The 17,279-nt window shown below is 30.8% G+C and overlaps 2 protein-coding genes across 2 annotated transcripts; both read left to right on the top strand.

Moving 5' to 3' along the window:
- Positions 1–4,622: 4,622 nt before the first annotated feature.
- Positions 4,623–7,909, top strand: LOC105765469 (RNA polymerase sigma factor sigE, chloroplastic/mitochondrial). The gene is made up of 6 exons (XM_012584576.2): positions 4,623–4,776; positions 5,118–5,857; positions 5,972–6,118; positions 6,609–6,845; positions 7,165–7,428; positions 7,536–7,909. The coding sequence occupies exons 2-6, from the start codon at positions 5,153–5,155 to the stop codon at positions 7,731–7,733; spliced, it is 1,551 nt and encodes a 516-aa protein (XP_012440030.1). The 5' UTR covers positions 4,623–4,776; positions 5,118–5,152; the 3' UTR covers positions 7,734–7,909.
- A 5,935-nt stretch (positions 7,910–13,844) lies between these two features.
- Positions 13,845–15,652, top strand: LOC105765468 (bidirectional sugar transporter SWEET3). The gene is made up of 6 exons (XM_012584572.2): positions 13,845–14,010; positions 14,100–14,136; positions 14,228–14,450; positions 14,542–14,703; positions 14,794–14,913; positions 15,246–15,652. The coding sequence occupies exons 1-6, from the start codon at positions 13,974–13,976 to the stop codon at positions 15,423–15,425; spliced, it is 759 nt and encodes a 252-aa protein (XP_012440026.1). The 5' UTR covers positions 13,845–13,973; the 3' UTR covers positions 15,426–15,652.
- The last annotated feature ends 1,627 nt before the right edge of the window (positions 15,653–17,279 follow it).

The raw sequence follows: 17,279 nt of genomic DNA, 5'->3' as shown, positions 1-17,279 counted from the left end.
AATTCTTTTGCTTACAGCGTTTATTCTAATATAAAACTAGACTCAATAAGCTTTAATTTCATATTTTATTCAACCTCTAATTCGATTTCCACAAACTTTGGTGAATTCTCAAAGTCGGACTACTGCTGCTGTCCAGAATTATTTTAGTGAAAAGTGTTGATAACTAAGTTTATAACACCTTCACTTCCTTTCAATTAAACACTATACATGCCATATAAACCTTAAGATGCACAATAATATTTACCGAAATAATCTGGATAGTGTGCTTTAATGTGTTGATCCGATCCACTAATTTCACATCAATCTACAAAGAACATTAAACACACAGGAGTAAGCTTATGTAGGCTTAGTAAGATTTTATATATAACTTTAACTCTTCTAAATTTCTTTATTTTCATTTGCATTTCTTTACTTTCCACATTTATCCCATATGCCTAACACACAAGTCATAATCATATCATTCAACCATGGTCACAAGCTAGTGCATTTAACCAAAACCTTTTTTTTTTCAAATTGATCGCATGATAAGTCATTTCATAAAAAAAATGCATAATTTAAACCTTACCACTTTTTCATAGGCACTAGCATATTTTCACTTAAATACTTACAAATTCAATGCATTATATAAATAATCATATTACCATTCCGCCAATGGCTTAGCACTTGCTTATGCATCAAGCAACCACACTAGTTAGCGTACTTGCACATATATTATATAAATTCAACTTTGATAAACTTATTTTCTCGACATGTCACACTTGAGTTTATTACAACAACCATATCATATTTCATTTGTTTCACAAATATCTCAATTCCCATGCTTGCTATATAAATAGCTTTTCACAATTTATTTCACATTTCATTATACAATTGCAATATCCATTCTATAGTCATTTCATGAGTATATAACTCATATATTTCATATATTTGGAACATATTTCACATTCTATTTTCAATTCACTATTTCATATTCTTAGCCCAAAGTAGACTTTATAGAACACACCGGATATACAGAACAAATACAGAGATGCATTATTATGCACTAATGAATAGAGAGCACTAAAGTGCTATACAGAGAGCACAGATGTGCTAATCGGAGAGCACTAACATGCTAATAATCAGAGAGCACTGATGTGCTAATAATCAGAGAGCACTGATGTGCTAATAATCAGAGAGCGCGCTAAGGTTCCTTAATGGCATGCCACTAATATCCTAGTAGTTCTAATCTCGTCTACCTGGGCAAATTATATTATGCACATATATCACTTTTACACTTTTCGCATAATGCTTCTATATACTTTACAATTTAATCCTTGCACCGATAATCCGTATACTTATATCTTCACTATCTTTAATACATGTAGTATATTTCTAAATTCATTATTCATCCATAATTCACTAGAGACTAATAATCCTTATCATGTATTTCACATATCACTTTTATATATTTTGTAATTTAGTCCTTAGCACAAAATTTCATGTATCAATATATTTTACTTTTAATAACACATATAACATGATTCAATACTAACACATATCATTCAATTCAATTTTCTAAATTCAATTCAATAAAATTACTTACCTCAATGTTTACTTAATTAAGCTCAATATCAAATAATAATCAATTTCAATTTATTGGGTCCATTTATCGCTTACTTTTCTTAATCAATTTAGGGAACGGTTACGGAATTGAGTTCTTCATTTTCACAATGCCATTGTATAACTATGGTATTGCACATAATCACATATCACACACCAAAGCCATAGCCCAGCCATGGTCTTACACGGAAGCACATATCACACCGATGCCATAGCCCAACTATGGTCTTATACGGAAATCACATATCACATATTGCCATGGTCCAACCATGGTCTTTTTCATCAATGCTTATGAGTCACTGAACGAAAGTACTCAATCCAATGTTCCACTAAATTAGAACTTTTATTCAAACATTCATATTTTCACAATTATCTCAGTTTAATAACATTCATATACAACAACATACCATAGCATTCATGAAATTTTCATAACATTTCATTAAATTTAGCCATATGAACTTACCTGGGCCAATCAGTAGAATTTGTAAAAATTCAAGGACTAGTTTGATATTTCCTCTTTTCCGCGTTTATCTTTGGATTCCCGATATATAATATAAATTTTTCCATTCATTAGCATCTAATTTAATACTAATTCACTTCGCAATTTATGCCCTTCAATTTTGAAATTACACTTTTACCCCAAAATTTATAGTTTTTACAATTTAGTCCCTACTCAATTAACACTTTAATTGAACTAATTTTTCCTAAAATAACACTTTATATAATAATTTTAGGCTATTATACAGCCTTTTATATTCATAATTTCAGTACAAAACCCCAATTCCTATATTTTTCACAATTAGGTCCTAAAATCATTTTCTACTAAAATCACTTAATAAAATCATAATATAATGAAATTAAAGCTTAAAATATATGACAATTCATCATAAAATTTCATTAATCACTCATTTTAACTTTCAAAATCATTCATAGAATCAAAAACAAATGAATTCAATAGTTGGACTTAATTGTAAAAGTCACGAAAATGAAAATTACAAAGAAAAAGCAAAATTGAACTTACATGATGAAAAATATGAAAATCAGCTTGAAAACACTCTCTCTCATGGCGTTTTGGCTGAAGAAAATGATTAAATCTCTAGATTTTTCAATTTTGTCGATATTCAATTTTGCATTATTTTAATTTAGTCCTTTTAATTATTTGACTATCCCAACGTTAAAATTTTCTAAAGAAACTTTAATACTAACTCAATGATACTCCATAAACATTTATAAAAATATTTATGGCTCGACTTATGAATTCGAGGTCTCGATACCTCGTTTTAGACCCAATTTACCTATTAAATTCTTTTTAAATCACAAAATTCACTAATTCAAATTTTTTTCTAAATTCACACTTGACCCATAATTAGTAATTTATTAAAATTTCAAATTTACTTTTCAGATTTAGTGATCCCAAATCACTGTTTCCGACACTACTAAAAAAATTTTAATCGAATGAATTAAATTTGTATTAGTGTCACTACCAAAAGGCAGGAACACATGATGTCTAAGCTCTTCGAGAAATGTGGACTTGACCAGAGCTTAGACTATGGATCCAAAATTCATTAACTCTGATGCACAAGGAAAAAGAAAGAAAAATCTATCTATCTATATATAAGTATATAATAACAATAAAAATATTTGATAGATAATCAAATTAAATTAATATTTGTATTATTAAAAAATAAAATAATATTAAATTAATAACAACGTGATATTATTTAATTCTTTTTAATAATAATAGATGAAATTGATCTATTTTATTATAGAAAAACTAAATTGATCCAATCCTACAATAAAAAACTTAATATTAGACAGGAGATAACAATTATACTATTTGGATACTGACTTTTGAGATGTCAACACATAACTTAACCACAACTCTTTTAAGTGGTGTTTGATAAATTTAAAGTTAAGTATTAATTTTAAGTTATAAAATTTATTTGATGTGTTTCATAGAATTAAGTATAAAATATAATTAAATTGTATAATAAATTAAATTTTAAATTATGGTTATTTTATTTCACATTATTTTAAACAAAATCAAATTTTTTAACATAACAAACATAAAGTTTTTAAAAATTAATATATTGCTAAAATAAAATACAAATATTTAAAAGATAAATAATATTGAAATAAAATTAAGAAAAAGTCTACATTAGATGTAAATTAGCTGATTATATACTTATCATTTTCACATTTTTATAAAAAAATTATAAATTATCATTTATTTTTTATTATGGATTATTGAATAAATTTAAATAAATTAAATTTATTGAAAATGCTTTTCGTCTTTATTGACAACTTATAATTATTTTAATTAGTAAAAGTACACGAGGATTTTGTACAAGGAGTTTGATTATATTTTATTCATTTATTCAAAAATAGGTATGTTAGACCAAAAAGTAAACTAATTCATTTTTAAAAAAAGGTAAATTAATTTTTCTACATTAGATCAAAAATAAACTAACATTTTCTAAATTTAGAAATAGATAAAAAATTTCAATACCTAAAACTGCTCATAATCTATTTCCAATCCTTAAATAGTAGGATAATCACACTTCAGTATATTTGAACTTGATACTAGTGAATATTTATTTTCTTAATTACTATATTTAATACGTGATGAATATTTGAAATTACTTATTTAATATTTAAAAATAAGGGCTTTTTTGCTAAAGAAAAGATTTATGGCTACGGGTCATGCAACGTAAGAATACGCCCCCAGAGTCCCAGGCCACCACACGTACTGGGTCCCGCAGGCTGAAAACGAAATTCTTTTCCAATAAAATCAAACCACGTGTATCAAACGTCATCCGTTAAATCCCCTAAAATATCTACTCTTCCACTCTTTTTTCGCCACGCCTTTTGTCCAGTTTTCTGCTTTCCCTAGTAGCCACGTCATCACACCCTTCTTATTCCTTTCTCCTTAAATCTTACTTGTCAGTCCCTCCACCGTTGGATTTGGAAACTGCCTCCATTCGGCCGTTGATTTTCCCCATTGATATAATTTGTGGACAACATAATTTACGTCTTTAAATTTAAATGATTCTTTTATATTTTGAAAAATCTTTCATCATTTTAGGATTCGCTGTAGCCAGGAAAAAAAAAGCGCGAGTTCCTCGAATCCCACGATCCGAGTCGACTCAGCAACTCGCGTTTGCTTTGTTCAACCAGGTATGTTTTCTCTTTGCATGGAACTGGTTAACGTTTCTGAATTGCTTATGGATGAATGTAACAGAGACAAGACATGCCTTTGTTACGATATGTAATTTTGATCTGTTCATGATTTTGTTTAATGTTGATTTGAAGTGGGTTGTAGAAAATTTTGATGATCAATTTATATAAACGCACAAAGCTTGGTGTTTGAAATTTTGTTTGATCAACTCTAGATATAGATGCAGAGCATAAATATTAGTGTTTTTGTGTTAAAAGAATTAGTTTTAATTATGTAATATTGATGAATCTGTTGCATGTTTCTTGTACTGCTGCTGATGCACGTGTTTGTTTGGTTGCAGTTTTTTGCTTAAATTTTGCAAAAAGACAATTTGAGATGGGAGTTGTTAGTGTTTCTAGTTCAGCTGCCCGAACTCCAGTAGGATTAGGCACAAAGTTTTCTACTCAAAGATGTACATTTAGAAGACCTTGTATTGTGGCATTTAAAGCAGATAAATCTAATAATACGGCTCTAGTTACGCTTCGAGACCATAATCTTTTGCCGGTGGAAACGGCTAAGGAGCACCCGAAGAGACGCGGGAAAGCGAAAAAGGCTTCCAAGACTGTAAACCGTGACTTTACTGATGAAGGTTCTCCGTACACCGTGGACGTAGATTACAACGAAGCCGCTGCCAAACTCGAAAACATTTATAAGCTTAGCCCTTCGACTCAAACATTTGATGAAAAAGGGAGTGAAGGTGAGACCAAAGGACGCCAGCTGAGGAGGAAGAGATCTAAAGAAAGTGATGGGAAAGCGGATAATGGTGATGATAAGATCGTGGTTCGGAGCCAGACTAAGAAGAATAGAAGATTGGGCCTTGATAAAAGGATTGAACTGAAAAAGAATAGAGAAGAAAAGTCAGTTGTTTCTGGCCAGAGTAAAAAGGGTATCTCGAATGAAAGTGAGAAGATTGATAGGCTTGTCCGGGACTATTCGGCTTCAACCGATTTGGTCAGCCTGGACTGGAAGAAAATGAAGATGCCTCCGGTTCTGCCGTCCACCGAACATACTTGGTTGTTTAAGCTAATGCAGCCAATGAAGGTTTGCACCTTTTCAATAAAAGGAGACTGCTGCTAGCCTTCAGTTTTCCATGTTTCTTAGTTTTTTTGAAGCATTGGTTGTGCTTGCCTCTGACATATTTTGCTGAAACTGCAGGCACTGCTTGAGGCAAAAGAGAACTTGCAAAAGGATCTGGGTAGAGATCCTACTGAAGATGAATTAGCTGAGGCAACAAATTCGAGTGCAGCTCAAGTGAGAAGACAGTTAGAGGTTGGTCGAGCTGCTAGAAATAAGCTCATTAAGGTAATTCCTCTTCAACCACCAGTATTGCTTAGAGATGCTTCGAATTAAAAAGAAAAGGAACCGTGATAGTACGTGCGGTTTAAACTTTCAAGGTGGTTTAGTAGAGCATATACTAGTCTTTCATATATGCTATTGGTGTTGATGTACCAGTAGCGTACCATTCCTCGGCCAAATTTTCCGTGATCCAATAATACATGTGGGAAAGTAATTTGACCGAGTTTTGATAAATTTGCAGCAGTCATTGAGGTTCCCTTTTAAATATCTTGACATAAGCACTTATGAGGGTTTCTTTCTTGTTGTTCTAACATCAAACCTCACCCATCACCCACACTGCACAGGCAAATAGAACTTTTCTAAAGAAGAGCCATGTTTTGATATCATATATCCATTTTAGCAGTGTTTGCCTAGTTTGTGGCTAAAGCTTATTGTGAGCATTTTGGCATTGGCTTTCAATGATAACTACTGAGAGGTATTGCTTTATTTCACGCAGCACAACCTCCGGCTCGTTTTGTTTGTGATAAAAAAATATTTTCAAGATTTTGCAAATGGTCCAAGATTTCAAGACCTTTGTCAGGCTGGAGTTAAAGGACTTATCACAGCCATCGACCGCTTTGAACCAAGAAGGAGATTCCGTCTTTCTACATACGGTCTTTTTTGGATTAGGCATGCAATTATACGTTCCATGACCCTATCAAGCTTCACGCGTGTTTCATTTGGACTTGAATCAGTAAGCTCTCTTCTCACTTAAGCATATGCTATATATGATTTGCTTGAAACAACTAGCAATACTGGAATCTAACTGCAAGCAAATGATATGATCATGCTCGAAATGCCCAAGGCCGAAATAAAATCATACATTGAAATGGTGTTGGGTAGACCAATGTGCATATTCTGTTTGTTCATTTATTTTAGTGACATTTCGACTGCTGCCTTATGCTGCTAATTGTTGGCTCGAGATTTTGGACCGATAAGCTGAGCAGTAGAAGCCCTGGCTGCTTCTTTTAGTAGAAATATGAACTATTTTTGAACTGTTTATTGTGATGCAGGTTAGAGTAGAAATCCAAAGAGCCAAACTGGAATTATTGTTTGAACTTCATAGAGAACCGACAGACGATGAAGTAATAAAAAGAGTTGGGATTTCCCCCGAGAGGTACCAAGAAGTAATGAGGGCCTCGAAACCCGTTGCATCTCTTCATTTGAGGCATTCCGTCACACAAGAAGAGTTCATTAGTGGAATCACCGATGTCGATGGTGTTGGAGGCGATCACCGAAGGCAACCTGCTCTTCTCAGGCTTGCACTTGATGATGTGGTAAGCCTCCATCCCCTTTTGATCTACATTCACTGGTAATCGTTATCGAAAAAACCCCATATGCTTACTTGGACCATGTTTTGTTCATTTTTGCTGTATTTTTTCAGCTCGATTCTCTGAAGCCAAAAGAGAGCCTGGTAATCAGGCAGAGATACGGACTCGACGGTAAAGGTGATAGAACATTAGGAGAAATTGCTGGGAACTTAAGCATTTCGAGAGAAATGGTCCGAAAGCACGAAGTAAAGGCACTTATGAAGCTCAAGCATCCAGCCCGAGTTGATTATCTCCGCCGATACGTCGTCTGAATCGTATCAACATCCTCGGCATCATCTTATATCGGCTCGCGACAGTCGTTTCCGTATACTAATAGTCATTTTAACTACAAGAACATAAAATTCCCATACCTGTAATATAAGTTTCAAATACTCAAAAAGATTGTAAATCATCAATTATACATCACATTGTAATATTTATTTTTTCACCCTCATGATATATGTATATATATAATATAATAAAGTAGTTTGTATTCACGAAACCATTTAGTCCAAAACTATGGTGCCCAATATAATCAAGCTTAAATAATTATATGGTAAAAGTATGGTGACTAGTTCATCACTTTCACCAAAGATAATGCTAATATGTCATTAGTCTAAATTAGTATATAATTAACACCGAGGTTAGAAAATATATTCTTCCTAAAACTCAACTGATACGATGCAAAGCATCATTTGCACCATCAACGTGTTGTTTTAAAAATAAAAAAGAGAGTAATGATTAATATTCTTTTCGTAAACAATTAAATATTGGTAAACTTACACTCAATAGTATTAAACTATTAGTAAATTTATTCTTACTATATGACCTTTGGTCACACCATCTGCACACTAATTGAAAGCTCTCCGTCACTGACTGTTAAATCAACTTAGATCTAAAATATGTTCTTTTACTCGTTGATGGGCATTGACTCACTGTATTGATTGTTGAATCATTATTTGAAACTTACTAGCCGAACTTTAAAAAAAAAAAACATAACAATCAAATAACTCAAATAAAAGCATCCGAATAGTTCAAAGACTATTTTATAACTTTTTAAAATCATATAATCAGAATGTGAAGTTACTAATAGTTTAATGACTTTGGGTATAATTTACCCTTAAATATTTTTTTATTATAATTTTTTTCGTGGTTGTACCTAAAATTATGATATTTGTAGTTTTTTATGACTTATAAAAGGTTGGTTGGTTGAAAATTGAAATGACGTTGATAATTTGATATAAATATGTACACTTTCCTAGCCAGAGACGAAGAGGCAGCAAAGAGCACTTGATTAATTTGTCGTTAGTTTAATGCCTACCCAAATATGGTATTGCTATTTTTAGCAAAAACATAATTAAATATAAGAAAAGAGAACCAATTATAATTATTAAATTATAAATTTGCATTATTAACGAAACCACGAGAGTATCTAAAAATCCTACTAAATGGATGGCACCATCAAGAGATGTGATTTATTTCTTTTTAAAGTTGAAATGTAACCATCGGATACTTATTTGGAGAAAGGTTTTAAATTAGTTTAACTGTGAATCGGAATAAGACTAATTGAATTAGGCTAAAAATTAGCAGTTGAATATGTTTTTAAATATTTTTTTTAAATTTATGAAGTTTTATAAATTTTTTTAATTGAATTATTCAGATCACGAAAATCTACAAATCGAAAACTTAACTGATTTTATCTCTAGTCCAATTCAGAAATTTTAATTCTCGTCGTTCTCGCATGTATAAAAATTGAAATTCTGACACAAACTTGGTAGCCAAAACCACTAAACTTATGGTTTGCCAAGATGATTAGATGTTCTATACTTTCTCGAGGCTTGTGGTTGGCTGGCTAGCCAAAACAAATCATAAGATGTCACATGTTCTTGCTAAAAAAAATATTAACGTTAAAAGTTATAGTTGATATGAGCTATCAATAGAGAGGAGAAGATGGTAAAGGAGAGCGTCGATTCACATGTGATAAGCAGAGAGCCGGTGTAAGAGAATAGAGGAGGAGGAGGATGCTCTAGGGTTGTTGTGTAAGGTTGCTAGGGAGAAAACCCATCCTTAGTCTTATAGGGAGCCACCCCTTGTCCTATAGTGTTGCATAGTTGATAATATAGTATTCTACGTGGTTTTGTGGGTTGACTAGGTGATAGTGTCATTGTAAGTTAGTTGTCGCCATCAGGCGTACTATGTGGTCTTGCTCTAACATTCTCATCCTTAAAGTCGTATGGGTGGTTATGCCTTGGTAGTCCCAACAAAGGGTGTGTAGTAAATTGCCTCAAAGCCGACTCAAATAAGGTCCGTGGAGAGTCGTTTGCGGATTGTCTCATATGAAGGGTTGCTTGCAAATTATTCCTCATGGAGGGTCATCTACAGACTGATCAACATTTTATTAGGTGTCAACATCAAGGGTAGAGAGTAAGCTTGGCCTTCTTTATTTGGTAATATTACCTTTTTAAGCCTTCAAAATTGTAATGATCCAATTAACAAATTGGTTTCACCACTTTAAAAATTTTACAATTCAATTTTAGTCCACTATAAAATTTCTACTTTCACCCCTTATCTTAATATAATTTGTTGATTTTACATAAATTTATACACAATTAATACATCAAATACAAATTTTATTGAATGATAATAAAATATTATTATATACTAAAATTAAAATAAAAAATGATTTTCTTTGCCTTGCTGGAAAAGCATTAAAATCTCATTTGGGTACACTCAACAATCTTTGGATCAGCAATAATTCAGTGTTTTTATATTTATTTTTTGACAACATATCATATCTTATCTTAATTTCTACACCTAACTCCAATAACATTGTTACATGTTGCTAAATTTAAGAACTTGAAAGTAGAAGCTGATTCAGCTTTGACTCATTTATATTATTATTAAAATTGAGATTTGAGGTATGAATAATAAAATAATTGAATAAAAATTATATCCGTAGAATAAATTTTAAAATAAATTTATATCCTTGATTTAAATGCCACGTGATGTTATACAAGTGTCGTATTATTCACTCTTTTGTGTACGTATACTTATTAATTATTAGAAATACTTGTTGATTAAATTTGAGTTGAGTTGGTGTTGTTGTTGTTGAACTCATGAGTTCAAAGGCGTTAAACAGTTTTTTTTCTTTTGATTTAAGGGTTGGGAAAGAGTCGCGAGTAAATGTAAGCTTTGTATAAAAATAAATGTTTATTATTGAACCTTAATGAGTATACAAAAGACGTATTTGGACCAAGTTAGGATGTTAGACTTATTATTGGGAGGCTTTTACATGTGATAATATGTTCATCATATAAGATTTTAAAAATTATAAAATTTTATTTCAAAATTAAAAAAGAAAAGAAATTAAAAAATTTCAAATTAAAATATAAAAATTAAATTCACAACAACACAATATAAGAATTAATACCATAATTTAACCAATTAATATTCTTAAATAATTATATATAAATAAAACAATATCTTTAATTGATTCAATAGTATCAAATCAAACCTGGTTCCGATTGTAAGAACTTTCAAGCACCAGAACAATGTACAGCACAACAGAGCATCAGAAACCCCATATAAGGTATTTGATAAATTCGTCGCAGATTTTTTTCATTTATATAAATATATATATTTCAATGATAAATACGAGAAGCAACCAAGAATCGAAAATGGAAAACAACCCATCAAGAGGAAGAAGATGATATCACCATGAAGGGCATAAAAACCTCCATTAAATATATATTCTCATCTCTCATGGATTTCTTTTCAATTTCACTATACAAGAAGATGATGAGAGATGCTTCCCTGCATATATTAAATCAATGTGGGATACAAATATATTTATATATTTTTAAAAATTACATTATATATTCATGTCATGAAAATTAAAATCCTACACATTTGTCATCATTCGAAACAACAACTATGATTTGTAATGTTAATATCATGTTATATGATTCTGATTATAATGATATTGAATGAGAATAATGTTTAACTCTTTTTTTATATATATTCTTCATAAAGTTTGATTATTAATTTAGGGTCAATATTCATTGTTCTAATAGGATTGGTTTTATTGGTAGCCATTAGACATCAATCCACACTCATCACTTGGGTCTTTCTGACATGTTATTTCACTTCAAGAATAAAAGAAAAAAAAATAGATTCTTTGGTTTACATTAATTAGGCTAAATTGTAACATAGAGCTAACTTGGGGGAGTTATGAATTTTTATGCAGAAATGGAAAGATGGCCATAATTGGGACATTAGCGTATGATGTGATTTAGGATTTTTGATTATCTGTGTAGATCAGATTGAGTTTAGATAATATAAATTTGATATAAAGCTCCATGGTGAGTTGAAAATCGTACTTTGAGTTTTCGTGTTGAACTAAAAACATGTTTGAAAAAGAGAAGAAAAAAAAAATTCAACCCGACCCAGCTTAATCCAAGTATATGTCTAATGAGATTTTGAGATGCCTTTGCCCCTAACTAAGTGGTATAATAATCATTTTAGTCCCTTTTATTTATAAAATATTTAATTTAAGCTTGTTTTAAATAATTTTTTTTTACTTTTGATCTCTTAAAATTCTAAAATTTAAATTTGCCCCCAAATTGAATTCATGGCTTCACCTATATTGCTACCTGGTCGCTTAGTTAAGAACTTGATTGAAAGATTTTAAAGTTTTTTACTTGTATATAGCCTCATTTTCAAGAGAATACTTTGACTTGGGTTAGAATTTTGTGGTTGTAGACTACAATTGCTAGTTATAAAGAAAACTGATCTTGATGTTTGCAATCACACGATGATTGATTGAGTTGATAAGCATTGAATAATTTATTTGTGATTCTTGATGTCAACGATCTTTCTTGATTGGACGGTTAATAGAATCCAACGTAGAACCCTTCCCCAAACATATATAATAAGTTTGATTAACTTTGAAATAAGATGGTCTCCTCCCTGGTCAAGGAGCCATATAGAAATAGCTTTAGACTATAATATGTTTGTCTGGAGAGACGACGGGTTCACAAAAAGAGAACAAAGCTTATCGAATCAAATCATGCATAGCGCACAACCATCTACCAAAGAGACGAGAGCATCCATATTTGGTAGGGTTTAAAGTCATGCCTCACATCTTCAAAAAATGAACGATAATGTATTATTTTCTCTATTACCGGATTGATTTTAATTTAATTAGATTTGTTTTTCTTTTTAGAATTGTTTCCTAGCTTAGTTATCAAATGGTGGCAAAACCTCTTATTTCATTAATTGATTTAAAATTTTCTTCATTCTGTACAGAAATTAAACAAAATTCTACATGCTTTTCCATTTTTAGTCTCAAACCAATTATTTTCTCTTTATCGTTGTCAGCTAACTTGCTTCATCGTGCATTTTACATGCATGATTATATTTTAAAATTTAACTTATTAAATTATTAATTATATATAAAATTATAAAAAAAACAGATTAATTTTAAATGAGTATAAGTTGATATCTTTTATGAACAGGATTTCGTATATTTATCAAGTTCAGTATTGTCTTTGACAAGGTTTTATTTATTCTTTTATTCTATCGAGAGCTCTAGCAGCATGGCGCGCGTACTCAAAGGGGCCGGCAAGCACGAGCCTTAGCCCCCTTGCTAAATGGGTATTACTTTTAGCCCCTCCCAAAATTAAAATATTCATTTAACTTTTGATTAAATGAAAAGATTATAATTTTAGTTTTTTGAAAAAATAGAAAATTTAATTTAAGCATTTTTAATACAAAATTTTTAGTTTTGACTCTCCCGAATTTTATAATCTTATCTTAACTTCCTTTAAACAAAATTTTTAATTTTATTCTTATCGAGTAGATTCATAATTGAAAGCATAACTGCTCGAGTACCTGAAAAAGTAAATTATAATACCTTAATAATTACTTGAAAAAGTAAATCATACCTTATTGCACATGATTAAACTCGAACTCATACTCCATAAGTTGGCGTAAGAAATTTATGAGTGAAAATATTAGACCTTGAAGTTGGCGGTAAACAACTAAATACTAAGAAATTAGTGTTCCAAGTGGGGGTAATGGGAGTGCTAGCTAGAGATATATTCCACTAACCATAAACAGCAGATATATACTTCATTTTCCATTTTTCATTTGACCTTATTATCAAACCTAACAGAACAATTAGAGAAAAAAATGTTTATTTTATTTTTTCATTCTTATTAAAATCAAGCTATTGGCATCCACAAGTCCCTATAAGACGTAGACAGCACTTCCAATTCTTAAATTCTCTCAATTAAAAAAATAATAATTATTCCCATTCTTCTTCCCCCACTTTTTTTCATGAATAAAATCCAATATCTCACTGGTATTTATATCCCTTCAACCTCATTAAAACAATCCATAAGACATAACTAAATTATGTAGTTTTTTTATGAAGTTTTTCACACCTTTTGGACCATTTTATTTCTCCATATCTTAGGGACCATTTTTTGTTTCTTTTTAGGTCCAAAATCATGGGTGATAGGCTACGCCTAGCAGTTGGTATCATGGGTATTAATTCTCTCATCTCCTCTATACTTATTTATTTAGTTTTTTGCTGATACAAAAAGCATAATACCGACACGATCTTTCTCTTGCAGGCAATGCTTCTTCTTTGTTGCTTTATGCTGCACCAATGTAATGTCAATATATTCCTGCACATACATACATGCATACATACATACATACATACATACGTGATAAACAAATATATCTATGTGTTGTACAGCTTGACTTTTACAAGGGTAATAAGGAAAAGAAGCACTGAAGAATTCTCATGCATCCCATACATCGTTGCACTATCGAATTGTCTCCTTTACACATGGTATGGATTGCCTGTTGTGAGCTACAAGTGGGAAAATTTCCCTGTCATCACCATTAATGGTTTAGGGATCATCTTAGAGTTATCTTTCATCTTCATCTATCTTTGGTTTGCTCCAACAAGAGGAAAGGCGAGTTTCTTAATAAAACCCTGTTTTTTCTTTTTCTTCTTTCATTATCATGTGATCTCCATTGATGGTAGCTTGGTGAAAAAATTTGCAGATTAAAGCTGGTACCACAACGACGATGGTTATGGTAATATTTACCGTAACCGCAATTATATCGGCTTTTGTATTTCATGATCATCATCATCGGAAAGTTTTTGTTGGGACTATTGGGCTGGTGGCTTCAGTGGCAATGTATGCTGCTCCACTTGTCGTCGTGGTAAGCCCTTTAAAAAAGAAAAGAAAATTCTATTTTTTTTTTTCAGCTTCGTGTGGGAATTGATTATTTTTCTTTATTTTAAATTTGCAGAAACAAGTGATAATGACAAAGAGTGTGGAATTTATGCCGTTTTATTTATCTTTTTTCTCGTTCTTGGCTAGTGTTCTTTGGTTGGCTTATGGACTACTGAGTCACGATCTCCTTCTAGCGGTTCGTATTATATTTATTACATTATGGCGCATCGAGATTGATAAAAATAAAAAATAGTAGCTTGAATGTTTAAAGTTTTAAATTTAAATCTCATAAATTTTTTTATTAACATATTTTTAAAAAATAAATTACACTTATAAAAATATTTTTAACTGTTTATATTTTATATATAAAAAACTGATGCATAACAACATTTGAACTAACATCATAGTAGTTAAACCTTGGATTTTATCATTTCAAAAGAAAGCTTCATTTGATATTTACAAATTTTTTACAAAAATCAATAAATGTTTTTTTTTCTGACACAGTTTATATGTTATTATATATGGCAGTCACCAAATCTGGTTGGCCTCCCCTTGGGCATATTGCAACTTGGACTTTACTGCAAATATAGGAAAAGAGGAATTATAGAAGAAGAACCAAGCAAATGGGATTTAGAGCATAATAATCTCCAGGAGAAACCCAAACATATTCAGCTCTCAATGAACGAAGATATCAATGGAAAGATCTGAAAAGCATATTAAACCTTAGGGTATGGACTTGTAATAATTACTATTTTTAAAAGCTAAAGGTGAAAGTTATTACAATATCAATGTCTTGTTTTTTCTTTTTTAAATTTTAGAGCGCAAAGGATGTAAGAGTTTGATGCTTTACCAATGGAGAACAAAAGTTAGCAGTGTTATGCGTTGTTGTAAACTAAAACCAAAATGCTCCTCAAAATATTAGCAAGTTATGATTCTGTCATTTGTGTTGATGGATTGGTTTAAGCTAGGATTTATCGATGAATGGAAAGAGTGGCAAGAGTTGTAAGGGAAGAGAGTGAAGGTTTTGGCGAGAAGGAAGGAGGATAATGGTTTCTTCCCTCACTTCAGGCTCTTAATCTTTTATACACTGATTGTCTCGTATCTTGAGATATCACGTACTGAGTTGATATTGGTGAGTAAAAGCAAGTGGCCTAACATTATAGGTTTCGTAGAATGGCATTTTGATGTGTCTCATGTCACCTTGGATTAGATGTGATGGCTGGAACTTAATATGACGGTTGATGAGTAAGTCCGCCTATCATGCAAATTGTTAATTGGGCAAGTCTTCACGAGAAATCTCAAGTGAAAGCTATACATAATTTTTGGAAGGCATGACCTTTTTAGGATCTTAGTAAATTGTAATAAATTTTTTATTTAAAGTTTGAATACTGAAAACGATATCATTATAAGAAATAATACACATCTACATATCAACCATAAAATGATATATATAAATACATATTTTTGGTATGGGAAATGGAAGGACCACCTGTAACAGCCTAATTTTTAATGGTGTCGGAAACAGTGATTCGAGATCATTAAATCCGATAAATGAGTTAAAATTTAATAAAATAATAATTATGGGTCAAGTGTGAATTTAGAAGAATTTTTGAATTAGTGAATTTTGTGATTTGTTAAATTTTGTGATTTAAAAAGTATTTAATAGGTAAATTGGGTCTAAAATGAGGTATCGAGACCTCGAGTTCATAAACCAAGCCATAAATATTTTTATAAATATTTACGGAGTTTCATTGAGTTAGTATAAAAGTTCCGTTAGAAAATTTTAACGTTTGGATAGTCAATTAATTAAAAAAGACTAAATTGAAAATAGTGCAAAATTTATTAAATTGTGATTAAATAGCTTAAGTGACTAATAAGGAGGGATTTAAAAGGCAATTAGGCCCAAATTATATGGGCTGGACGGTTGGGCAAGAAAAATCAGCAAGAAAGTTAGGAGAAATAAGGGCAAAATTAGAAATTTTACAAATTAAATATATAAAACAAAGATAAAAGTGAAAAATCTAGAGATCTCTTCATAATTTATCAGAAAAAACGTCATATGAGGTCTGAACCAAGCTTTTTTCTCATATTTTTATACCATGTGAGTTCAATTCTTGCTTTTTCCTTAAAATTTTTATGTTTTGTGACTTTTACAACTAGGTCCAACTATTGAATTCATTAGTTTTTGATGCATGGGTGATTTTTAAGTTACCATGAATAATTTATGGAATTTTATGATGAATTATTATATATTTTAAGTTTTAATTTCATTATATTATGATCTTATTAAGTGATTTTAGTAGAAAATGATTTTTAGGACCTAATTGTGAAAAAGTTAGGAATTGGGGTTTTGTACTGAAATTATGAATATCAAATGCTGTTTAGTAGTCTAAAATGGTTGGATAAGGTGTTAATTGAGAAAAATTAGATCAATTGAAGGGTTAATTGAGTAGGGACCAAATTGTAAAAATTGTTAAATTTAGGGGTAAAAGTGTAATTTCGAAAATTGAAAGGCATAAATTGTGAAGTAAATTAGTATTGAATTAGATGCTAATAAATGGA

Source organism: Gossypium raimondii, chromosome 12 (assembly GCF_025698545.1).
Source record: "Gossypium raimondii isolate GPD5lz chromosome 12, ASM2569854v1, whole genome shotgun sequence".
Lineage (NCBI taxonomy): Eukaryota > Viridiplantae > Streptophyta > Magnoliopsida > Malvales > Malvaceae > Gossypium > Gossypium raimondii.
The sequence above is the reverse complement of the archived record's forward strand: the minus strand, read 5'-3'. Positions and strand labels throughout refer to the sequence as shown.

Excerpts from the sequence above, each read along its gene's own strand:
- LOC105765469 (XM_012584576.2), top strand. The coding sequence starts at position 5,153 with ATGGGAGTTGTTAGTGTTTCTAGTTCAGCTGCCCGAACTCCAGTAGGA. Across the intron at positions 5,858-5,971 it reads AGCTAATGCAGCCAATGAAG|GCACTGCTTGAGGCAAAAGA; the intron begins GTTTGCACCTTT and ends CTGAAACTGCAG. Across the intron at positions 7,429-7,535 it reads GGCTTGCACTTGATGATGTG|CTCGATTCTCTGAAGCCAAA; the intron begins GTAAGCCTCCAT and ends GTATTTTTTCAG.
- LOC105765468 (XM_012584572.2), top strand. The coding sequence starts at position 13,974 with ATGGGTGATAGGCTACGCCTAGCAGTTGGTATCATGG. Across the intron at positions 14,011-14,099 it reads CCTAGCAGTTGGTATCATGG|GCAATGCTTCTTCTTTGTTG; the intron begins GTATTAATTCTC and ends TTTCTCTTGCAG. Across the intron at positions 14,137-14,227 it reads TTGCTTTATGCTGCACCAAT|CTTGACTTTTACAAGGGTAA; the intron begins GTAATGTCAATA and ends TGTGTTGTACAG.